This window comes from Mus caroli, chromosome X (assembly GCF_900094665.2).
Source record: "Mus caroli chromosome X, CAROLI_EIJ_v1.1, whole genome shotgun sequence".
Classification (NCBI taxonomy): domain Eukaryota; kingdom Metazoa; phylum Chordata; class Mammalia; order Rodentia; family Muridae; genus Mus; species Mus caroli.
This window is the reverse complement of record NC_034589.1, coordinates 140,634,296-140,659,097: the sequence shown is the minus strand read 5'-3', so window position 1 is coordinate 140,659,097 and position 24,802 is coordinate 140,634,296. Positions and strand designations below refer to the sequence as shown.

The following is a 24,802-nucleotide window of genomic DNA, read 5'->3' as shown; positions in this document are numbered from 1 at the left end:
AGAAATTTAACAAGTACCTGGTGTGGTGGCGCACGCCTTTAATCCCAGCACTTGGGAGGCAGAGGCAGGTGGATTTCTGAGTTCGAGGCCAGCCTGGCCTACAAAGTGAGTTCCAGGACAGCCAGGGCTACAGAGAAACCCTGTCTTGAAAAACCAACCCCACATCCCGCAAAAAAAAAAAAAGAAGAAATTTAACAAGAAAACAAACTGAGTAACAAAACCAGTACTAAGGTTTTGATTTTTTCTGCTATGCAGCTCTGGTCCTCATTATGCTGTCCAGGTTGGCCTAGAATTCATAGCAATCTTCTTCCATCAGCCACACTAGTACCATCACAACTAGCAAGTACCAATTCTCGAACTTTTAACATTTGTTATCAAGATTATAGCACTGGCATACTATTTTTAATATAGGCAGCTTCTTTGTGAGATTGATGCTGAGTATCTTGCTTTGATAACTGCCCACCTTCTTTTTGAGACAGGATCTGTTGGCCTGGAAGCTCACCAACTTGACTACATTGACTAATCAGCAAGCCCCAGGCATCCTCCTGTGTCCACCTCCTCAGTGCTGGGTTATGGGTATATACCACCACACCCAGCTTTTAAAGTGGGCGCTGAATATCCGAACTCAGGTCTTCATGCCCATGTGGCAAGCACCTTACAGACAAAGCTATATCCTCAGCCTTCTCTTTTGTCTGACAGCACCCTGGGCTCTTTAATACTTGCTAAAATACCAATGCATAATCAGCTACCTTCTTAAGAATACTGCCTCACATGATTCATGCAAGTTTGTGAGTCAGGTTCACATTAATTACCCAATTTAGCTTATCCAAAAGCCTTAGGAAACAGGTATTTCCTCTGCTTTAAAGCGGAACAAACCTAGTCATTCCTTAAGTTAAAACTGTCAGCGAGTCCTTTACTTCAACTGACAGGATGACAAAACAGTCTCCGTGGATCATCAGGCTTCAAGCCCACTGTCCTTCATTCTGCTACTCGTTTGTTAAAACCTTAAAAAAATAAACCTTGTGGGTCTGGGGACTTGACCCAGCTGAGTGTGTGCTTACCAGGCATGCACAAGACCTTCAGCTCAAACCCAAACTCTCAAGTAAATCAGGTGTGGAAGTACACACTTGTAATTCCAGCACTCTGAAGATGGAGGCAGGAAGATCAGAAAGTCAGATTTGAAACCAGGCTGGGATATGAGATCCTATCTTAAAAACAAACGAACAACAAAAACCAAGATCTACTTGGTGCTCAATAAGTGGCACATCTATCAGTATTCAATCTGGAGTCAACTCTCTCTCTAGCTGCAGCAGAACTAGTAAATCACATAAACTGGAACTAGTCTTGTAACCACCAATTTCCCATCTTTGGGCTTCTCCCTTGATTTTCAAGGATCACATCTCACAACTACAAGCCTCTTTTTCTATAGTCATTAAGTGTTGGAAACATTTTTCTAATGCAAATGCTAACTATAACTATATACCAATAAAACATCTCAAGGAATGGCATCTTGAGAAGACTCATGCACTAGTGATGAAGATGAAAAAAAATGTACCATAAATGTGTGACCAAAAATAAATTTACGAAGTGGGAATCAGAGATCAAAAAATGCTTCATGGTGCCAAGCTTTGAAGGGTATGCAGAGGCAGAAAGCAGGTGTGGTAAAACACAGCTATAAATCTAGCACTTGGGAGGTAGGGGCAAGAGGATTTAAGAGTTTGAGGCCATAGGAAATTATCTCCAAAAACAAACAAACAAACAAAAGGTGGGACAGTGGTGGCACACACCTTTAATCCCAGCACTAGGGAGGCAGAGGCAAGTGGATCCTGTGGGATGGAGGCCACCTTGGTCTACAGAGGAAGTTCCAGAACAGTCAAGACTACACAGAGAAGCCCTGTCTGGAAACACCACCCCCCCCCAAAAAAAAAAAAAAAACAGAGAGGTAAGAACCCAGGCCTGTTCCAAACAGCTGGATTTTTCATTCTAACAATGCTGAGAGAACTGGATTTCAACAAGTGGTACAACCAAGCATTTTCTACAAGAGTCACAACACCAAAATCCTAAGAAATTTAGTGGAACTCAAAGCATCAACCCTCTAGGCCAGTGGTTCTTAAACCATAGTAGGGGAAGTAAGTAACCCGTCATTACCACCCCCACCCGCACTCCAAACTCTGACATTGTCCGAACACATTTTTGATGGGCATTTCAGGGGAGTGGAGGTGCTGTCATTTAGTGGACAGAAGCCAGGAATACAGCTAAAAATTCTACAATGCACAGGACCAACCGCACAGAGAAAGTGTGTGGCTAACAAGCTAGTGTTAGGAAACAATGCTCTAGACAGAGAACAAAACCGCAAGCAAGAGTCCACAGTGAAGGTACTTGAGCTACTTCAAGGTAAGGGTGGCCTAGCAGGCTAGAAAATGAGTAAACTAGAATATCTCTGGAGTGGAGGAACACAGCAAAGATTCATAACGAACACTTCTAGAGATGGGTGAGAGGAAATCACGAGCTATACAGCAAAAACTAAGATATGAAATAGTAGGCTTAAGTATGAAAAAGTAGGGTTACTTACTACCAAAGTCACTCTAACTTATCAGCCTAACCCCTTTTCTACAAAACACTTATAACAGCCTAAGTGTTATCTTATTTTGTACTTTGCTGCTTCTCCTTTCCCCGGATCTCGGATTTGCTCTCCCCGCATAAACTTAACTGATAAAACCCAAAACCCTCCACCAATTTGGCAAGCGAACAAATTCAGGCTTATTTACGGTTTCCTGGTAGGAAAAGGGCAAATCAAAGCAACAATCTCTTAGGCGTGTGGGGGGCATGCGGAGGGGTGGGGGTCGTCGCAATCCCACACTGCTGAGCGGAACGCTGGGTCAGAAATTCAAAAGTGCCACAGCAGAGAGGAGGGGGAAAAAAAGGAATCGGAGTGGAGCGTTCCACCGGGAGGTGCGGGGAGGGCTGAATAGAGCACAAAGTACACAGCTTGGGATTGGACGCCAAAGCAGAGTTACGGTTCCCAAATTTTCCCAGAGGTGTCAAACAAGATTAGGAAGGTGGAACAAAGCAGACCGGAAGGAAGCCGCAGGCCAAACAACTGGCAGCAAATTTCGGGAACGCCTCTTTTGGCGGGAGGGGTAGTGGGCGGGGCGACGCGTGGTTCGGCCCATACCATTCGGGCCAGAGGGGTCTGTGCCGATCTCCGCCAACTGACAGTTGGGAAGAGGCTCGAATTCAGTGTATGCCAAAAGGGAAAGCAAGTTCAGGTCCAAGCCCCACCAAGAGGATCAAGGAACATTTTAGGGTTTACGATGTCTCAGGTTGCATGGGGGGTAGGTTGTACTACTTTGCAGACAAGCAGGGGGAACCGGACCGGGACACGCGCAGGGCCACAGCCGGTTTTAATCTCACCAGAGCCATTGGGTCCAATGATGGCGGTGAACCTCTGAAATGGTCCGATAATCTGTCGACCCTTGTACGATTTAAAGTTCTCGATCTCAATCAGTTTCAGGAAACCCATGACAGCGGCACCGGCGTAGGAAAGGCCGCGCCTTACTCCTGGAAACCGAGGTTAGCCCGCGCGGGAAATAGCGCAGTGCAAGCCGGGTGTACAGTAAGCCTCGCGATAATAAGTCCAAGCCAATCACGATTTCCTGTTTCCGGGACCAGAAACGGTCACTTCCGCCTGAAATAGCGCTTTTGTTGAATTGTTGCCGGGCTGGAGCACGCGCTGGGCGCTTAGGCCCCGCCCCTCTACGTAGTTACCCAGCAACTGTTGAAGTGGCCGCCAACTAGGACGGGGAAGCGTTAGTGCTCTGATCACTTCGGGGGAAATCAGAGCAGGCAGGCGGGATCTGAGCTCACGCTTGCTGGGAAAGAAGTCACTTCAAGGTTCTGCCAGAGCGAGTGGGAGGCAGAAGCTCGGCTGGGGTTTGTAGTCTAGCCAGCAAGGGGGGAGACGAGGAGAAGCGCTTCAGCCAAGGATTCAGTCGGGAATGGGAAGGCGCCCTCCGAAGGGTGGGCAGTTTGGGATGCAAGAGGGATCAAAGGGAGGACTTAGGTGAGGTGAGCTTAGAGTGTGAGGACGATGAGAGTATCCCCTAGAAAACAGAGATACAAGTTGGGAAAGGCTGTGTTCTGAAATACTGCCCCTATCGTCTGCTTCTCTCTTATTTCTCCAAGCAGAATTTAAAGACTGCCGTTGTAAATCCAAGAGTCAACTTGGGTCCAATCCATTTTCAAGCTTCAAAACTGGAATTCTGTACTGAGAAAGGTATCTTGTGTGACACTAGAAGTCCGGGTCCTTAAGCCAGTGCTCCAGCTCTGTCCTTTTCCCTCCCTGTTACATCAAGTTTCCCCCATTTCCACCGCTTCCCCTCTGTCTCTTTCTCTCCTCCCTCCCTCGTTCTCTCCTCTCTCCCTCCCTTTCTCTTCCTCTCTTCTCTCTCCCCCTCTCCTCTCTCTCTCCCTCTCCCCCTCCCCCTCCCCCTCTCCTCCCCTCCCCTCTCTCTCCCCTCCTTCCCTCTCCCTCTCTCTCTCCTCCTCCCTCCCTCTTTCGCTCCAGCTCTGTCCTTTTCCCTCTGTTACATCAAGTTTCCCCCATTTCCACTGCTTCACCTCTCTCTCTCTCTCCCTCTCCCTCCCTCCCTCCCTCCCTCCCTCCCTCCCTCTTTCTCTCCTCTCTCCCTCCCTTTCTCTCCCTTTCTCCTCTCTCTCCCCCCCTCTCTCTCCCTCTCCCCCTCCCCTCCCCTCCCCTCTCTCTCTCCCTCTCCCTCCTCTCTCTCTCCCCTCCTTCCCTCTCCCTCTCTCTCCTCCCTCCCTCTTTCCTCTCTCTCCTCCCTCCCTCTTTCTCTCCTCTCTTCCTCTCTCCTCTCTCTATCCCTCTCTCTCTCCTTTATACCCTGCCCTTCTCCATTTCTTTTCCAGCCCCTTTTTCTTCATCCTTTCATTCCCCTTCTATCGCCTTATAGTCATGATCTTAGCAGTCCAGGATGTCTACTGAATCATCCCCCTATTGTGACAACAGATTGTCTTTATAGGCCGGGGTTAGTGCCATTTTCAGTTAGATATGGAAAGAGTCTGGTGGTTTCCACAGCTATTCCTGGGTATCTCCTTTTATTTTTTATTTTTTCAAAAGTTTCTCCATCTAGCTCTGACTGTCCTGGAACTCTGTAGACCAGGCTGGCCTCGAACTCAGAGATCCACCTGCCTCTGCTTCCCAAGTGCTGGGATCAGAAGTGTGTGCCACCACTGCCCGGCTTTGTAACTGTGTGCAAGTGCAAGCATGATCAAATGTGTGCACAAGCCACAGACATTAGGCATCAGATCCCTTGGAGCTGGAGTTACAGGTAGTTGTGAGCCACCTAACACAAGTACTCAAAGAACTCTGAAAGAACTGGAAGTATTCTTAACCACCATGCCATCTCTCTAGTCCTATTCCTGTAACTATTTTTAAATAATGTCTAAAAGCTGGGAAGAATCCTAAAGAGTCTAGGGAGGTGAGAAAGCTCAGTTGATAGAATCTGATATGGAAGCCAGAATGAAGCTCTTTTGGGAAACTAGTCACAGGCAACATGAGGGAATAAAATCATCAGAGGCCAGAAATCTCACATACATTTTTAAAAGTTACTATTTAATTTTCAAAGATTAAATGTAGCTTGGGAGAAAATTAAATTGGAGCCCTATCTCTAAATATATACAAAATCCAGTTTCAAATGGATTCAAAACAAATGATAAAGGCAAATCTTTAGGAATTGTGGAATATATAGGAGAGTATCTTTATAAATTTAGAATATGGAGAGGTTGTTTTACTGTTTGTTGTAGTTTGGTTGGTTTGGTTTTAATATTTTTATTCTTTTTTCAGGGGGGGGAAGCAGGGTCTCTGCATTGTCCTAACTGTCCTGGAACTCACTTTGTAAACCAGACTGGCCTCAAACTCAAGAGATTCACCTGCCTCTGCCTCCCAAGTGCTGGGATTAAAGGCGTGTGCCACCACACCTGGCCAGTTTTTTATTTTTATTATATACTTTCATATATGTACCAATGAATATGGGTCATATCCACCCTCATATCAACATCTGTCCTCTAAAGCCCCATCGTATCCCACACATTTTTGTGATTCAGAGTCCACTTGGTCCTACCCACATGTGCATACTATGCGCCTGCAAGAAAATTGACAATTCCTCAGCAATTCTACTTCTAATAGCTCTGCAACTGGAAAGGAGCCTCATGAGCTCCTCACCCATCCATGCTGGAAGGTTCACTGGCTTGCTCTTTTACAGGTCTTGTACAGGTCTCTTGCAGGTGACCACTGCTGCTGTGAATTCACGAGTGCATAGCTCTGTTGTGTCTAAAAGACAGCATTTCCCAGTACTGCTCTCCATCCTCCAGCTCTTTCCATTCTGTCCAGTCCTTGTAGCATAACGGACCCTAAACTTTGGAGTAGTGGTGATACACATCTCATTTAGGGCTAAGCACTCATTCTAGTCACTTATTCTCAACAGTTTGAGCGTTGTGAGTTTCTGCATAAACTTACCTAGAGAAAAAAGAAGCTCCTTGGAGAGCAGCACTAAACTATGAATATAAATACAGATATTTAGAGGGCAGGTTGACAGAAATGACCATTTAGAAAAACAGTGCTAGTAGGTTCTCCCCCTAGGGCCTATGACCTGCCCAGACATGGACGTTTGACCAGATTTATAGTAGCAGGCATGAATTCCCTTTTGTGGACCAGAACCAGGTCTCAAATCTAATCAGAGAGTGGTTGGTTACACCCTATAATAGTCATGCCATTAATACACCAGTGGGCACATCTTACCTGGAAGGTTGGTATTATAGCATGCAGGGTCCACTGCTGGGTAAGATGTCTTTTCTACCCTAGTGACTTGACTTGCACCTGGAACTCTGAAAGCTTGTCAGCATGGGTGAAATTGCCTTGTTAGTCCCAGATTTCTCTATTCTCAGCAGCTAAGTGTGTGATGTTGTTAGCACTAGGCTCTTAGCATCTAATTATGGTGAACAACCAAGAGAAAGCAGCAGTAGCCTATGTGTTAGGCTCCTCTGGGAACCTCCCTTACCAATAACTTAGCATTGAGATTTTTATTTAATAATTCATTTTTTTCTGGGAACACCCATGATTTTTTTGAAACATGATGGCCTGTAACTTACTATTTAGTCAAAATTGGCCTCCAATTTTTAAGTCCTCCTACATCAGCCTCCCAACTGCTGGGATTATGGGTTTGAGCCATCATACCTTTTAAGAAATTTCTTCAATTACTAGAAACGCTTCTTTCAAAGAAAAAGATGGGCACATATGACTAAATTTAAGTTTACCAAAATTCATCATTAGGATGTGAAATGAGGGCTAGAAGAGGGCTCAGTGGATAGGAACACTTACTGGGCCATGATGGAGCACACATTTAATCCCAGCACTGGAGGCAGACGCAGACAAATCTCTGGGTTCAAGGCTAGCCTGGTCTACAGAGAAAGCTCTAGGACTACAGACAGGAACCCTGTCTTGGAAAAAAAAATAAAAATGTTTAAGGAGATAGATTTACCCTAATTTGAATGCTACATAAAATATGTATGCATTGAAACAAAGTACCCAACAGATATGTATAACTTTATTTAATATATCTGTGAAAAGTAAACATTTTGTATACAAAACATCCCTAAAATGAACACAAGATGAGTAGGCATTACACAAAGCAATAAACAAAACGGTTGACCACGTGAAAAGGTGTGAGATCTCATTAACAATAAAGGAAAATCTATTGAAGTCAGTAATTATGGACTGATAAGATGGCTTATCAGGTAAAGGCATTTGCAGCCAGGCCTGACTTGAGTTTGATTACTGGATTCCACATAGTGGAAGGAGAAAGCTAACTTTTGCAAGACCTCCACAAGTACACTGCGGTGTAAGTGTATATGCGTGCACACACAGAGGTTACCACCACTGTTTTAGGTTTTTTTTTTTTTGTTTTTATTACGTGAGTGTGTGTGTGTAGCAGTCAGAGAACTTACAAGGGTCAGTTCTCTTTCACCATGTGGAACAAAGGTTCTCTCCTTCTATCATGTGCATCCAAGGGATGGAACTCACCAGGCCTGGTGGCAAGCACCTTTCCCCACTAAGCCATCTCCCTGACCCCTGTGTGATTTGAATATTGTATTTTATTTCACCCCATTGTATCTCACTTGACTATTCAATAGTTACAGAGGGCTGATGGCTATAGATAAGCTAAGTTCATCTTGCAATAAATACTGGCTGAGAAGCTATATTAGTTTCATATCATAATAAAAAAATCCCAAACTTAATAAACCAATAAAAACTTGCTTTCATACAGCTCTGGAAAGCAGAATACCAAAATGGGTCTCAGTGGACTAGGGATCTGAACTCAGATCCTCAGGCTTGCTAGCAAGCACTTACCCACTGAGCCATTACCCCCAGCCCTGGAAACAGTCTTTAACACAGCCTCACCTCATTCTTTTTGTGTGTGGAGGGGGGCGTTTAGGTGTGAGTCTAAGCTTTAATGATGAGCCATTTCTCCTGTCCACCGCCTTTAAAAGAGCCCTACTCAAAGCCACTATCCTTATTTTTTTGGTTAACTTAAGTGGTCTCCACATTGGCCTTCTAGCTTCCTGCACATTGTTTCCTATTGCCCATTCATCACACAAACAAGCAGCTTTCTTTTCTGAAATACTATTTTCCCTTTATTTTATTACTTATTATCTAGTAAGATAATCAGCCCCATATGCATTCATATTTTGGGAAGCCCAGTTTTGACATGTTGGGGGGAGCAGGTTACAAACATAAACCTTATATTTCTCTAGTCTTACCTCCTTGAAATCCTCCACTAACCTCTCATTACATTGAAATTCAAACTCATACCAGGGTCTTTTTTGGAGACGGTTTAAAAGCAAACTTATTACATTTTAGTTAGTGGGGGGGGGCATGGGTATGTACATGTGGAAGTCAGAGGACAACTTGTAGGAGTTGGTTCTCTTTCTATCATGTGGGACCAGGGAACAAACTCAGATCATCAGGCTTGTTAACAAGTACCTTTACCCACTGAGCCATTTCACCTGCCCTTGATACACTTTTCTTGAGACTGGTTCTTACTCTGTAGTTGAAGAGGACCTTGAACTTGTGATCTTCCTGCCTCCACCTCCCCCAAGTACTGAGATTATAGGCATGCACTACTCGATTCAGGTTTACATGGTACTGTGGATTACACCCAGGGCTTCATGGATGCTAGCAAGCACTTTACACTTTACCACACTCCAGGCCCATTACTATAGGCTTCGAAGAGCCAGTCCTTACACACCTTTTCAATTTGTCTCATGCCACTATCTCTTGGTTATAGTACTCCAGGCACACTGGCCTCTCTTGACATTCTCCACTTCTTTCTATAGCTATAACTTCCACTAACCATTTTGTAGCTGAAATAGTTGACATAAACAAGGAACAATATGTAGCCCATATCTAAGTTTGGAAGCCTGATAAAACAGAAACCAACAAACCAACTCCCCAAGTTAAGATAGGTGTAATCTTAGTCCTTAAAGACTGGTAAAGTATTACAACTTCAAACAACCCTGGGTGATACAGTGAAATCCTGTCAGAAAAAAAAAAAAACCCTCAACATATAGAAATTATTGGTCCCACTGGGGTGTCTTGTCTCTTTTCAAACTACTCCCCACAATGCAAAATCTATTGTTCTTTCTGTAATATTTATCTACTATATACATAAGGATCCATGAATAACATTTTTAAAGTTTTCTGGTCTTTTAAACACTTGGAAGACATTTACTTTAAAGTTGTTTATGAAGATTTTGATTTTGATTTTCTTCGTTCTTTGTGTTTTGATCATTGTCACCCTGTTTCCAACTCTTCTCAGACGCAGCCCCCTTTCCCTGCCCACCCAACTTTCTATGCTCTTAATTTTTTTCACCCATCAAGTCTAATTTGTGCTGACAACATATTGATTTGTGGCCTTCTGCTGGAACCTGGTCAACTCAAGAGTGGGCTTGCAGAGCCTAGTACACACCTTTAATCCAGGCAAAGGCAGGCAAACTCTGAATTCATTGCCAGCCTTCTGGGTCTACAGAGTGAGTTCCAGGACAGCAGGGCTACACAGAGAAACCTTGTCTTAAAGAAAGAAAGAAACAAACAAACAAATAAATAAAAAGAGTAGGTTCTCCCCTCCCAGCAGCTGTCTGTTGCCAACAGCTCTTTCACTAGGGCTGGGGGCTCATACCCCCTTCCGTTTTGCATGCTGGGATAGTCTGGCTCGAGCTTACACAGGTTTATGCATGCTAACAAAATCTCTGTGAATTCAGACATGCAGCTTCCCCTGGTATGTGCAGAAGACACTATTTTTCTGAATTCACCCACCACCCCTGACTCTTAAGTCTTTCCACCCCTTGTACAATGATTACTGAGACTTGAAGAGGGGGTGTGATATAGAGGTCCCATTTAGGGGTGAGTGTTCTGCAGTCTGTTATACTCTGCTCACAAACACTTTAACTTAAGGAGTGCAATAGTGAGACTTGCTTTCAGAGAATTTTAACATGGATTAACAAAGGCCATCAGGGATTCCGGGAATATTGTCTGACGTTAGACCGAAGCTTGACTTAGTGTGATGACAGCAGAGATTGAAGACACAGATAATGAAAGGTCATAAAGTAAAATCAAGATATAAAACATCAGAAAGTAAAACCAGGATCATAGCTAGTGAGATGTTAGAGAAAGAAATGAAGGTATGGTATAGTCAAGGACAATGTCAGCATTAAAGAGCCATTCTACCTCTCGTTGCTCCAGATGTATAAATTAGACCTTGTATCAGATCCCAAGGAGCTGGCAGCCATTGAAGCTAGAAGAAATCGTGAAAAGGAACGCCAAAGCCGATTCTTCAATGTGCGGAACCGAGTCATGGGGGTGAGTGAGTAATGGGTAACTTTACAAGGCTGGGATTACTTGCCCCTTATGCCTTGAAAGGAATGTAGCAATGCATTATAACCCTTCTGGACTCAAGCATGCCCTAGAACTGGAAAGGCAGGAGCTGGAGGACCAATCTCATATGCCTGGACAGGGCTTAGGAAGAGAGGCAGGACAGTGAAGAGAGATGATGGGGTGACAGCTAGCTCTCCTCTGGTCAGTTCTTGGACTATAGCTGGTTCTTAAGAAATAATGTGGAGCCATAATAGGGTGTAAAGAAAATTTGATACTACATAAAGCTAGGGTATTTCTGCAAGGCTAAATACGACATTGTTATATTAGTTGCTTTTCTTATTACTGTGATAAAATACCTGACAAACACTGGGAAGGGAGGGTTTGTTTTGGTTCAGTTTAAGCATATAGTCCATTATTGGAGGAAAAGGGCTGGAGGTGGCTGGTCAATTTGCGCCCACAGTTAGCAAGCAGAGATCAACTCACTTTCTCCTTTCTATTCAGTCCAGGACACTAGTCCATGGTATGGTACTGCCCACAATTAGGGCAGGTTTGCCCACTTAAAATAGACATGTCCAAAGGTTTCTCTCCTAAATGATTCTGGATGCTTCCAAGCCGACAATATTTTATATATCTTTTTATTTATTTGGGAGGGGCATATGGGACCACAGTGTATGCATATATGACTATATAGGGCAAAAGATAGCTTCCAACTACCATATGGCTCTCTGATACCCAACTTGGTTGTCAGGCCTGAACTTTACCCAAGAAACCATCTTACCAGACCATGTTGTCAATATTAACCTTCACAACTGTGAACCAAAGTGAGGGATAGGGACTGATGGAATGTTTCTTTTTCACTAAACTGTATTTCCTTTTAAACTATTTTGAAATATTTTCAGTGAATTATAATGAAAAGGAAAATACTGATAGCTTTAAGAAACAAACAATTGTAGACCAGGCTGACCGCCTTGAACTCAGAAATCCACCTGTCTCTGCCTCCCAAGTGCTAGGATTAAAGGCAAAAAAAAAAAAAAAAAAAAAAAGAAAGAAAGAAAAAGAAAAAAGAGAAACAAACAATTGCCAGGCATGCAGTGGTGGCGCACACCTTTAATCCCAGCACTTGGAAGTTAGAGGCAGGCGGATCTCTGAGTTCGAGGCCAGCCTGGTCTACAGAGTGAGTTCCAGGACAGCCAGGGCTACAACAGAAAAACCCTGTCTCAAAAAACCGAAAAAAAAAAAAAGAAAAGAAAAGAAAAGAAACAAACAAACAATTGCTGAGTGGGTGGGTAGGAAAAGGATCTAGGAAAGACACCATACTTGTGTTCAAAGGCCAGTCTGCTATTATATATGTATGGCTTTTGGTACATAACCTATCTTTTCCTCCTCTGGAAAATGAGACCAAATAAAGCACTGAGATATCAACTTTGAAAAAAAATCAGAGCTTATTACCTGACCACGAGCAAACTGAAGTTTGAGTAGTCTGAGATTCTGGTTGCAAGAATTTCCTCAGAACCTACCCTGGACCAAGCATTATGGTAGGCAGTGGGGAATACATGATAGCTAAGGCCTAGCTTCTTCCCCCCAAACAGCTCACAGCCTAGTAGAGGAGATAATAGTGAGGCTAACATCAATACAATATGGCCAGTGGACCCTAGATTATGAGGGTAGAAGTTTCCTGAGCAAGTCTTGAAGGGTAAACTGAAATATGGGAAAGGGTGGAATGAAAGACTGTTCCAAGGGGAGGAACCAGTTGGAGCAAAGGCTGTGGGTTTGAAACAGCTTAAGATGCGCAGAGAACTAGAAGTACAGTTCCTTACACTACTGTGAGAGGAGGCAGGGAAAGGGGAACAAAGAGATAAAGGCAGAGAAGCAGTGGCTAGACCACAGAGGTGTTTACAGGCTTCGTTCAGGGGTTAGAATTGTATCCAGTAGGTCCTGAAGAGTTACAGGGTGACTCTGAAGAGGATCATTCCTAAACAGCATCCTTTAGGGCATTCAATATACATGCTCAGACCCTACTCTAACTTAGCTCCTTTCTTTGAGATGCAGGTGGATGTGGAAGCCCTCAACTACCAAGTGGAGGAACGAAAGTTTCGGGAGGCAATAGAGCGAAACAAAGATATAGCTTATGGTAAATACTCAAGGCTTCGGCAAAATCAGAAAGAGTGGCCTGAAGTTGGGCAATTCTGCCTCCAAATAAAGCCTGAGGCTCTGAGGGGTGATAAAACATACTAGATGACCTTGGGAAGAGGCTTGGGAGCAGAGGTTGACTGGGCTCTGTTCTAGGTGTCTTCATGTCCCTGTCAATCACTCTTAGGTACCAAGCATGCGCACTATGATCTGGTAGCCCAGATGCTAGAGAAAGAAGAGGCAGAACGAGCATACCGGCTGTCCAAGAGAGTACAGGATTTTCGGGAGCAAAGGCAGCAGCAATACAAGAATGGACATGAATTTGACTTCTGGGATCCAGACCAATTCCAGGAATTTCGGGTCCCTTATTATGAGAATGATGCATACCTTGGCCCAGCCAGCATGCAGTACTTCCTTGGAGAGGACCCGGAGAGGGCCTCACGCATGAGAATGCAGCAGGAACAGATGAGATACAACCTGGAAAAACAGCTACAGGAGCAACAGGCAGCCAGAGAAGAGGAGGCTCGAGCAGGTAAGTAGCACAGCAGAGAGTTCATCCAGTCTGGATACAGCACTGTGTGAGAAGGTACTTACTTTACCCATACAGCTGAGGCAGAAAGGTCAGGCTGTACAAGCCCTAACTTCCCTGACTTCTTTCTTGGCACTTCCTTGAGGAAAGCATTTTACAGTTCTACTTACTGTCTGCTTTGGGTAAATGAATGTTCCTCTCTATAATTGCGTATGTCTTCTTTTCTTCATTTCATGAGACAGGGTCTTGCTGTTTATATTCAACCTAGTCTGGGCTGGAACTCAGCAATCCTTCTTCCTCAGCCTCTAGAATACTGGGGTTTCAGGCATATGCCATCTTGACAGCTCAGTTTCTTCATTTTAAAATAGGGATTATAATCTACATCACATAGAATAGCAACTATTCTTATACAGTCTGGCCACATCTTTCTTTTACACTAGAGAAAACCTTTCCAGGGCAAGAGCCATGTCTTTTTACTCATTTTGCCTTCCAATCACCAGTGTCTCACAGGGCCTAAAAACAAAGAAGCCAGTGTGTGGCTTGAAGGGGGGGAAATTTAGTAGCTTTGCTTATGCTGTGGCCATGACTGACATGCCATTTTCTTCTTGATCACTGTACTTTGACTTTTATAGTTGTTGTTATTGTTGTTGTCCTCCTCCTCTCCCCCTTCTTCCTTCTCCTCTTCACCCTCCTCCTCCTCCTCTGTCTTCATCTCTTCAGTTTTGGTGCTGGGGATGGAATCTAGGACTTCCTATATGCTAAGCACAAACTCCTACCACTATGTGATTTCCTCAGCACCCAAAACCTTTAATATGCTTATATGCATCTCTGCCATTGGCCTTACCAGGTTGTAGTCTCATTATTGGATCGGTCTCTCCTACCAGAGAAGGAGGTTTAGTGTGTGTGTGTGTGTGTGTGTGTGTGTGTGTGTGTGTGTAAGGTATTAAGATTGTTAACTTGCTATGTAACCAAGGATAACCTTGAAATTCTGATCTTCCTGCCTCTGTCTCCCAAGAGCTGGAATTATTGGCATACACCACTACACTGGACTAGGCAGGGAGTTGTCTGGGATAGTATCTAATTCTGTGGTATCCTTAGAACCCAAAAAATAACCTTATGACTGAGACTTAATGAAATGACATTATTTACTTAAGACCATACCACTGAATGGTGACAGAGCTTCATTGTCACCCAATTTGCTAAGCTTTGCCCACCCCTGACCCCAAGGAGTACTCCTTCCTTATCACTATAACTTTGGCATTCAAATATAAACACACAAAGTACGTTGAACAAATAACTACTGCATGAATGGGCACTAGAATAGGCAAGTCCAATACCCTGCCTGTATTTCTCTGTGTAGCTTTGCTCAGTGACCAACTGCGCCTAGCCGCTGACACACGGGCTGCTGAACTGGCTAGACTGGAAGAATCCTGTCGAGCAGCTATGAGGACTGCTATGGCCAATGCCAACAAAGCCCAGGTATGTCCTGAACCAGCCAGTGTACTAAGCCCATCCCAATTCCTGAACAAAGTCCTGGGGGACCTTAGTCCTGGGGAATCTTTCTCCTTATATCCCATTTCAAACCAGTGCAAGCATTCTCATCTACCCAAGCCTTCCACCTAAGATCCTATTAAAGCCTAAGTCCCCTCTCTCCCTACCCCTAGATATAGGGTGCTTTAAGAACAGCTATTGACCTTTCATCTCTGATCTCTCAGCATAAGGCTTTCCTAAGTGCAGAGAAATTCCCTGGCTATTCTGCCTCCATCGTGCCCGTAGGCTCAGTAAAAATCCATGCTACGTCTTTCTCTTCTCTCTTGGATGAGTAGGGCTGTAGTTTTCCAATCCCTTCAAGAGAGTTTCCTGAGGCTGGGCCCCCAAATGTTTACATTTGGGGGTCCCTACTAGGCAGCCAAGCAAGCCCTGCAGCAGCGCCGTGAACAGCAGCAGCAACAGGAGGCCAACCTCACAGACATCAAGAAACAAGTCACCAGTGACCTGCTGACTGAGAATCCTCAAGTTGCCCAAAGAGCCAATGCTCCTCACCGGGTCCTGCCCTATTGTTGGAAGGGGATGACTGCAGAGCAGAGAGCTGCCATCAGAAAAACTCAAGAAACACAGCGACAAGAAAAAAAGGAACAGCGCCATGCTGAAAAGTTAGTGGAAGCTGAGTGGGGAAGCCAAAACAAACGGTTGGCTGAAGCAGCTCTGGAGCTGGAAGAACAGGAGAGGGAACTGTGTGCAGAATTCCGAAGAGGACTGGGCTCCTTCAACAAGGAGCTAGCTAAGGAACAGCAAGCTCAGTGAGTTCTAGGGTGTAGCAATGGGGAGGAAGCCCCGGGGGGAGGTGGGGAGGAATGACAAGGGCCAGGGAGAGGGAAACACATCACCTGAGGCCTTTGTATTTTCACAGGCAAAATTATCTGAATTCGGTCATCTACACCAATCAACCTACTGCGCACTATTACCTACAGTTCAACACCAGCAGCCGCTGAGCTCAGGATGGTCACCTTCCTTCTCACAGGTGGCCAGGAGTCAACAAAAATGCAAAAAATCCTTATTTCTAATTTCTACCCAGTAGGAGGGAACTAAAGCCGAACCTCCACTGTCTACTCTAGGTAATAAAGTCGTTCACTACACTCAACCATGTGTCAGAAGAGTACACCAAAGGTGTGAGATACCACCTCTCACACTCCACACCGGATCTCTCATGTATCCAACCTCAGAGCCTTTACTCTACTCTCTTCCCCATCTCAGTTCCCCTAGCACACAAAACTGCACACACCTTGGAAGTTTGAGAATTTATTAGGCACCGAGGGTGAGTGGAGCAGAGTTACAAAGTGGCTGTTAGCTTTCCTTCAAACTGAAAAGGAGCCGGTGTTTCCCCTGCCTTGGCCCTTTAAGGCTGCATTCGAATGGCCCCATCCAGCCGGATGACCTCTCCATTCAAGAATGGGTTCTCGATTACGGTCTGTACCAGATGAGCATATTCAGCGGGGTCACCTAGTCGGCTGGGGAAGGGTACCTGGCTGGCCAAGAAGTTTTGCACTTTCTCTGGAAGGGTGGTAAGCAGTGGTGTGGCAAACAAACCTGGATAAGAGTACCAGAATCAGAGGTTCAGTCTTCTTTTCAGTTACTTGGTTCTTCCTCACTTTAGTGCTAAGCTGCTACATTTAGGGAGTGGACACCTTCTCTCATCTGCCTACAGGTCCCACCCAGTCCTAGTATAGCAAAAAGGTAAGAAAGAGAAATGTCTACCTGGAGCAATTGTTACCACACGGATGCCTATAGGAGCCAGATCTCGAGCAATGGGCAGTGTCATGCCCACTATGCCCCCTTTGGATGCAGAGTATGCAGCTTGTCCAACCTGGAAAAAGAGTGGAGAACATATGTGGGAGATCCCCCAAAAGTCATTCAGCTAAGAGCTTCCCTCCTCCGTTCACATACCTGGCCCTCAAAGGCAGCCACACTGGCAGTGTTAATGATAACTCCACGTTGGCCTCCCTGGTCTGGTTCATTCTGGCCCATCACCCCAGTAACCAGGCGGATCACATTGAAAGTGCCTATAAGATTCACCTGGAGGATGGTAGAACCATGATGTAGGATCTAGGACAGAGGCTGCCTTTTGTTTCCTTACACGCTTTGGGAATACCCACTGCCACACACCCCTTATCCTCCCCGTGGAGATCTGCCAAGGCCTTACATTGATAACCCGCTGGAAGTCCTCCAAAGTATGGATCTTGTTCTTCTTTTGGTGGTATGTCTTAATGGCCACTGCAATACCTGCACAGTTGACAGCCACATCTATACGGCCAAACTTTTCTTTTGCTAGAGTCAAAGCTGCTTGTACCTCCTTCTCAGAGGTCACCTAGACAGGAAGAGATGAAGGAGAGGTATTTCTTTCCTACCATACACACACCACTAAACCTGGAGAGGAGGGCAGACCCAGACCTTGGGTGGGAACAGAACTGTGTGAGCAAAAGGGGGGGGGGCAAGAAAGAGTTGTAATAAAACAAATGAAGATGAAAGGGGAAATGGTAGGTTCTATAGAAGAGTGTTGCAAAACATTTCCCAATCTGTATTCTCTTGATTCATATGCCTCAGGTTATTCTCAGTTGATACAGATTAGGGCACTATAAACACTTTTGTTTTTTTTCTCTTTTGCAAGTACTGATGACTAAACCCAGGTAGGTGCCTCCCACATGCTAGGCAAGAACTCTGCCACCAAGCTGTACTCCAATACCATCAGTTCTGAAAATAACAGGAACATGACCTAGCTTTTAAAAAAAAATCCCTTCCTGCTGAGTTGAAGTTTTTCAACTCTATAAATGTAAAATGTCTGGGCAAGATATGCATTCCAACTGAACATATCTTCTCCAGGAAATCCTGGTGTGTCCAATCCTCTCATCCCCATAGTGCTGAGCCCGGCTTTAGCTTTCTTACTGCAGGGCACTCACAGTACACAAGACACCGGTCAAAAGCTAAAAGGAAATGAGTGGAAATGAGTTCCCCGCCCCACCCCCGCCCCCGCCTCCGCCTTCTGGGGTGTGTGTGTGTGTGTGTGTGTGTGTGTGTGTGCAGGAATGTTCCTGCCAGGGCACACGTGTGGAGGTCAGAGTTGGATCTTTCCTTATACCATGTGGTTCCCAGGGATCAAACGGGGGTGTCATGGATGACATCCTGTGCCTTTAACCACTAAGCCATCTGACCGACCCCAGACACTACTCTTACGGAAGGAATCCCCCAAGTTTCCTCGTGAACGAGGAGAGTCACGACTCACATTTGCTGGGGCAAATATGCAGCTTTCGCCTAACTTCTTGGCTTGGGCTTCACCCTCTGAGTTAGGTACATCCAGAAGTACAGCTGTGGCCCCTTGTCCCACCAGTCTTTTGGCCGTAGCTAGGCCAAGGCCCGAGGCTCCTCCAGTTACTACCGCGACCAAGCCCTGTGAAGAGGTATTAGGTAAACTGCTATTATCCAGACCACTCCCCACCTTTTCATTTGCCAATTCTAGAGTTCTGCGAAGAGGAAGCGGGGACGGTCAGTGACCTAAATGTGCTTCCTCTCCTCAGCGAGGAAACCTGGGAGGAGGGGGCGTGTCTCATCCCAGGAAGGTTTTTTTCTGTGACCCCTCACACACAGATGTAGTTGAACATTGATTATTCACCGATTGAGCCCAACCACCGCAAAACCACGCGTTCTCCATGCACCGATATCTCCTCTCTAGTTCCTGCCCGCGCAGTCCTAGCCTGCATAAAAACAAAGGTTAGAGGCACAGAGCAGTCTACCTTCACGCTCCGAACTGCCGCAGCCATCTTGCACAAGCCTCGCCACGAGAGGAGGGCTTTTAGTGCCTTTTGCACATGCTCTCGCTGATTGGCCGACGCAGAGCCGCCTACTAGATGGAGCGGCTGTCGCGGGGGCAGGGAGCAGTCGCCGCCCAGAGGGGGATGGGGGAGATAGGGGCGTGGCCTGCTGTCGCAGACCTTGGAAAGGGAAAAGTTTCGATCCCAGGGTTAGGAACATCTCCTTTGTAGAAAAACCTAGCGGCTCCAGCATGAAATCATTACTCCTTCATCCTGCTCTCTAGCTGATCTTTTGGCAGACAGACAGCTCCACCGGAGAAAGACAGGGCAAAAAAAACTGAGTCCCTTCAGAAACTGAAATCCCTTTCTCAGGAAAGCTTTCAAATGTAAATGAAACCGATTCCTATGTGGTACCAGGTCCTGGGCATATACAGGGTGTAATACAAGGTCCATACTTCCAAAGAGGACACGGTTCATTTAGGAAAAGATAAAATTACAGGATAGACAACTAAAGGGGCGTAGAAGCTGATTTTTTTTTCTCAGTGATGAAATCAAACTCCTAGGTACCTGTTAAGCAAGTACTCTACTATAGAGCTACAAACAGCCCAACTACAGATTCCAGAATGTATAGCTGAGAAGAAAAGATGCTGAAATACAGACAGGCAGCAGAGAGATAAATAAGTCGACGCAAGGATAGAGAGAGGCCAGGCAGGATTAAACTTTTATGCAGGGGCAGGGCATGTCACTAGGAGCTAGAGATAGGAGGTGGGCCTTATGAAACATGTACTTCTGGAAAGCAAACTCAGAGTCAAGGACATCTCTAATCAGCTCATCCTGTGCTCCGTTTCTATGTTCAATGCCCAGATCACACATTGTAGATTGGACCTCATCTAGAGAGTGTTGTTAAAAACGCAGGTCTCTGGTCATCCTAGAATACCTTTCAGTCAATTAGGAACTTGACATCTAAACTGTCTTCCATCCATATTTTGTCTCAAAGTCTTCAGGTCCACAAATCTGAGCCTACACTCTGTGCCTATAAAACTGCATTATGTCCTTTCTATGTTAAGTATTTTCGCCAGGCGTGGTGGCGCACGCCTTTAATCCCAGCACTCGGGAGGCAGAGGCAGGCAGATTTCTGAGTTCGAGGCCAGCCTGGTCTACAAAGTGAGCTCCAGGACAGCCAGGGCTACACAGAGAAACCCTGTCTCGAAAAGCAAAAAAAAAAAAAAAGTATTTTCCCATCTACTTCCCTGTCAAGGAAAACATCCCTCAAGGACTCTGGTTGTTGATAGCAGTATAAGTATACTGATTTTCACTACTTTATCAAAGGATTTAGCACCAGATTAGAAGTCTTTATTTTTTAACCACCTCCTTCATGAGTGTGTATGTGTGTGTGTGTGTGTGTGTGTGTGTGTGTGTGTGTGTGTGTGTATTGTGTAGGGTAAAAAGGGCAACTATGGGATTTGATTCTCTCCTTCCATCGTGTGGGTTTTGGGAATCAAACACAGATCATTAGGCTTGGTGATGACACCTTTACCTACTGAGACATCCTACCAGTCCCAGACCACCATCCAAGTGTCTATGTGAAGTGTTCCCATCAACTTTGACCCTTGTGTTCTGGAGGCAGAAGCGGGATAACTATAGCAAATGTTGAAGCCATGCTGGTTTACATAGCCAATCTTAGGCTAGTCAGAAGTAGACTTACATGACAAGACCCTGTCTCAAAGAGGGGGGAAAAGGGCAGTTCTTCCACTGGGACTGCATTCAAAAAGAAAAAAAAAAAAAAGCATTCTTCTCTGGCCTAATATACTTACTACAGTCATAGTGAACTCTTTTGTGTTCATTTTTACATTTTAAAAATTACTTTATTTTCTCATATATTACATCTTGATCACAGTTTCCCCTTCTTCCTTCTGCCCCCACCTTTTCCATCTCCCCCACCTCCTCCCTCCTCATCCACTCCTCCATTTCCCTTCAGAAAAGAGCAAGCCTCTCAGGGATAGCAACCAAGCATGGACTGTCAAGTTGCAATAAGGTTAGGAACCTCCCCGCATATTCAGGCTGGACAAGGCAACCCAGTAGGAGGACAGAGATCTCAAATGCAGGCAAAAGTATCAAAAAAAGCCCCCACTCCCACTGTTAGGAGTCCCACAAAACCACCAATGAAGTGGAAATTTCTGGTTCCTTTGGAGACTCAGTTATGTAATATGATGTTTTGTTAGGGCACACAGGTGAAAGGATGTTTTGCTGAAGCAGACACGTGAAAGGATGCATGATGCTTAGAAAGTATAGAAATATGACCCCACAGACAGTGGGAGGCGGCTCTGGCTTTGGTTTGCCTTGCTCTGCCTTACAGTCTTTGCTGACTATGGATCAGCAACATTGTGTTGCTGACCTTTGCTTTCTGTGACTTCATAGAGAGTAAATCGCCAAAGAATTCATGGTATACAAGTGGCTTCTTGCTGCTTCTGCAGAATCAGGCTGATTGGCATAGCCTTGCCATTTCTTTTGGATCCAGCTGCCTTTGCTAATTCATGAGCCAAGAAGACTGGACTGCCAGTGCTGATTTGTGTTGGTGTTTTGTTAATGGACTGGACTGCTGACAATGAAGATTGGAATTGCCCCAAAAAACTATTTCTTAACAGGTCCACAACCCTTGTTCCCTCTCTGATGACAATTGGGTTAGGCACCAATCTAAAAGTACAGCAAAATATCATTAAGCATCATTTCAATGACTTTTTTCCAGTCACAATTAGTTCTATCCTTGGTCTCTGGGTTATCTGCCCTCTGGTTTCTGGTCCTCCAGGCAGTGTGTCACAGGTGGTCTCCCTCTCATTTTCTCAAGCAGGACCAGTCATTGGTTAGCCACTGCCACAATTTCTGCACCACCTTTACCCCAGCACATCATGCTGGCAGGACAAATTGTAAGTTGAAGGTTTTGTAGCTGGGTTGATGTGCTAAACCCTCCACTGGAAGTTTTGCCAGGTTGTAGGAGATGGCCAGTTCCGGCTCCTTATCCTGCATTGCTAGGAATCTTAGCTAGGGTCATCTTAATAGATTCCTGGAAGTTTCCATTGCACTAGGTTTCTAGCTTGCCCCCAAATTCCCCCTCCCCCCAATTCTAGTTGTTTCTCCCAGTTATATCTCTCTCCATTCTCTTCCCACCTGATCCCTCCTGTTTCCATCCCCCAGTCCACCTGCAATATCTATTCTATCTTCCCTCCCCTGGAAATAGAACCATGCTACCCTCTTGAGTTCTTGTTACTTAGCCTCTCTGGGTCTGTAGATTGTAACATAATTATCCTTTTCTTTGTAGTTAATATCCACTTATAAGTAAGTACCTAAAATATTTGTCTTTCAGAGTCTGGGTTACCTCTCTCAGGATGATTTTTTTTCTAGTTTCATCCATTTGTCTGTATAATTGCTTTACTTATTTACATTCCAAATGTTGCCCCCTTCCTGGTCCCTCCTCCCAGAGTTCTTCACCCTATTCCCCCTCCCCTTTGCCTTAGAGAGAGTATTCCCCCACTCTCCCACCCCCATCCCTACACCTCACCTCCCCCTTCCATGAGACATCAAGTCTCTACAGTATTAGGCACATCCTCTCCCACTGAGGACCAACAAGGCATCTCTCTGCTACATATGTGCCAGGGACCACAGACCAGCCCGTGTATGCTCTTTGGTTGGTGGCTCGGTCTCTGGGAGCTCCCAGGGGTCCAGGTTAGTTGACATTATTGGTCCAGTTAGTTGATACCATTGTTCTTCCTATGGGGTCGCCATTCTCTTCAGTTCCTTCAATCCTTCCTCTAACTCTTCCATAGGGGTCCCTCTGACCTCAGTCCAATGGTTGCTGTAAGTATCTATATGTGTCAGTCAGCTATTGGTAGAGCCTCTCTAAAGACAGCCATGCCAGGCTCCTGTCTGCAGGCACAACATGACAGCAGTAATAGTGTCAGAGTTTGGTGCCTGCGCGTGGGATGGATTCCAAGTTGGGCCAGTCACTGGATGGCCTTTCTTTGAGCCCCTGTGTCTCTTTATTTCCTTTAGACAAGAACAATTCTTCATCAAAAATTTTGAAGATGTGTTGGTGGCTCCATCTTGCTGCTGGAGGTGGTCTCTTCAGGTTCTGTATCCCCACTGTTGAGCATTTCAGCTCAGGTCATCCCCATTGAATCCTGGGAGCCTCTCACATCCCAGATTTCTGGGACTTTCTAGAAGTTCCCTCTGCCCCTCCAACCCCTGCAGCTGTATATTTTAATTCATCTTCCTGGCCCTCTGGGCTTCTCTTCTGTCTCCCCCATACCTCATCCTGCCTCCCTTTTCTCCACCATCTCCCCTCTTCACCCAGGTCCCTCCCTTCCTCTGCCTCCTGAGATTATTTTGTTCCCCTTTCTCAATGGGATTTGAAGTATCCCCACTTGGGCCTTCCTCCATGTTAAACTTGATACAGTCTGTGAGCTGTATCATGGCTATTCCATACTTTTAGACTAATATCCACTTATTAGTGAATGCATACCATACATGTCCTTTTGGGTCTGGGTTACCTTGCTCAGGATGATATTTTCTAGTTCCATCCATTTGCCTACAAAATTCATGATGGTGGTGTGCTAGAGTTTCTTGCTACTTCCATGGACAGGGGCTGATTGGCAGAGTGATATCAGCTGAGACAGCCTCATATGCTGAGGCAAGACCTGTAGAGTAAATGTGATGTTTGGAGGGAGTATAAAAAGAACTCAATGGGGCTGGTGAGATGGCTCAGTGGGTAAGAGCACCTGACTGCTCTTCCGAAGGTCCAGAGTTCAAATCCCAGCAACCACATGGTGGCTCACAACCATCCGTAACGAGATCTGGCGCCCTCTTCTGGAGTGTCTGAAGACAGCTACAGTGTACTTACATATAATAAATAAATCTTTTTTTAAAAAAAAGAACTCAATGGACAGTGATAGAAGATGGGAGCTTGGCTTGCTGGTACAGCTTGTTGGTCTCGAGTCTTCACTGATCTTTGATTTGTTAAGAGAGGCACAGCCAAGAACTTCTCCTGGCATCCCTCTGGGTCCCTCTGAGGCTGAGGCCTGGCTGTCTCTGCTAGGTAGTGCCACAGCTGCTGATTCATGTTTGCTGTCCCTACTCTACTGAACTGGACTGCTGGTGTATCCATGAAGTGTTTGTGAGTAGATGGAGCTGCCACTGCTGAGTCCTGTGAACTGAACTGCTGACTTCCTGACAATGCAGTTAGGATTTGCTCCAAAGAACCATTTCTAAACAAGTCCATTCCACTTATATCCTTCCTTTTCCACTATCTCTGGCAGGTGGTGGGCTAGAAGTGAGGTTAAAGTGTTTAAGAACCATCATTAAATGTAGGCTTTGAAAAAATTAAAGTTACAGAAGTTGAACATTTCTTTAAGTGCTTCTTGGCCATTCAAGATTTCTCTGCACCCCATTTTTAAATTGGGTAATTTGTTTTTTTGGAGTCTAACCTCTTGAGTTCTTTATATGTTTTGTATATTAGCCCTCTATCAGATATAGGGCTAGTGAAGATCTTTTCCCATTCATCACAGACATGGAAAGAGCAATTCTCAACTTCATATGGAAAAACAGAAAACCAGGATAGCAAAACAATTCTCAACAATAAAAGAACTTCTAGTGGGATCACCATCCCTGACCTTAAGAGCAATAGTGATTAAAAAACAAACAAACAAACAAACAAACCCCACATGGTATTGGTACAGAGACAGACAGGTTGATCAATGGAATAGAACTAAAGACCCAGAAATAAACCCACACACCTATGGACAACTCATACACAAGTCCAAGGGGATTAAGCGGACATAAAACCAGATACACTGAATCTAATACAAGAGAAAGTGAGAAATAACCTGAGTGCATTGG

General features: G+C 45.1%; 3 protein-coding genes across 5 annotated transcripts in view; 1 reads left to right on the top strand and 2 right to left on the bottom strand.

Annotated features, from left to right (window-relative positions):
- Smc1a (structural maintenance of chromosomes 1A) overlaps window positions 1–3,628 on the bottom strand; it is a 43,266-nt gene extending 39,638 nt beyond the window's left edge. Inside the window, exon 1 of the mRNA XM_021153232.1 lies at window positions 3,415–3,628. Within this exon, the coding sequence (XP_021008891.1) occupies window positions 3,415–3,523 (109 nt within the window). The 5' untranslated portion in view covers window positions 3,524–3,628. The remainder of the gene's footprint in view (window positions 1–3,414) is intronic.
- A 127-nt stretch (window positions 3,629–3,755) lies between these two features.
- On the top strand, window positions 3,756–16,249 carry Ribc1 (RIB43A domain with coiled-coils 1). 3 transcript variants are annotated; one of them, XM_029473581.1, is made up of 8 exons: window positions 3,756–3,809; window positions 4,189–4,276; window positions 10,820–10,936; window positions 13,001–13,082; window positions 13,269–13,613; window positions 14,971–15,089; window positions 15,516–15,910; window positions 16,021–16,246. In XM_029473581.1, exons 3-8 carry the CDS (start codon window positions 10,820–10,822, stop codon window positions 16,100–16,102), a joined length of 1,140 nt encoding a protein of 379 aa, XP_029329441.1. In that variant the 5' UTR covers window positions 3,756–3,809; window positions 4,189–4,276; the 3' UTR covers window positions 16,103–16,246. The 3 variants fall into 3 exon arrangements, with proteins under 3 accessions (XP_029329441.1, XP_021009237.1, XP_029329439.1); XM_021153578.1 differs by having other exon boundaries at window positions 3,761–3,894; window positions 16,021–16,249; XM_029473579.1 differs by having other exon boundaries at window positions 3,790–3,933.
- Window positions 16,250–16,393: 144 nt separating this feature from the next.
- On the bottom strand, window positions 16,394–19,005 carry Hsd17b10 (hydroxysteroid 17-beta dehydrogenase 10). Its single transcript, XM_021153346.2, has 6 exons — window positions 18,896–19,005; window positions 18,388–18,552; window positions 17,311–17,475; window positions 17,055–17,183; window positions 16,866–16,974; window positions 16,394–16,697 (listed from the first exon to the last, which is right to left on the bottom strand). The coding sequence occupies exons 1-6, from the start codon at window positions 18,920–18,922 to the stop codon at window positions 16,507–16,509; spliced, it is 786 nt and encodes a 261-aa protein (XP_021009005.1). The 5' UTR covers window positions 18,923–19,005; the 3' UTR covers window positions 16,394–16,506.
- Between the last annotated feature and the right edge of the window lie 5,797 nt (window positions 19,006–24,802).

Bases quoted from the DNA above. Each gene is read 5' to 3' on its own strand.
- Ribc1 (XM_021153578.1), top strand. From the start codon at position 10,820: ATGTATAAATTAGACCTTGTATCAGATCCCAAGGAGCTGGCAGCCATT. The intron at 10,937-13,000 runs GTGAGTGAGTAA...TTTGAGATGCAG, and splicing joins TGCGGAACCGAGTCATGGGG to GTGGATGTGGAAGCCCTCAA. The intron at 13,083-13,268 runs GTAAATACTCAA...AATCACTCTTAG, and splicing joins AAACAAAGATATAGCTTATG to GTACCAAGCATGCGCACTAT.
- Hsd17b10 (XM_021153346.2), bottom strand. From the start codon at position 18,922: ATGGCTGCGGCAGTTCGGAGCGTGAAG. The intron at 17,184-17,310 runs GTAAGGCCTTGG...ACCATCCTCCAG, and splicing joins ACTTCCAGCGGGTTATCAAT to GTGAATCTTATAGGCACTTT. The intron at 16,698-16,865 runs GTAGACATTTCT...ACTCTTATCCAG, and splicing joins TGTGGTAACAATTGCTCCAG to GTTTGTTTGCCACACCACTG.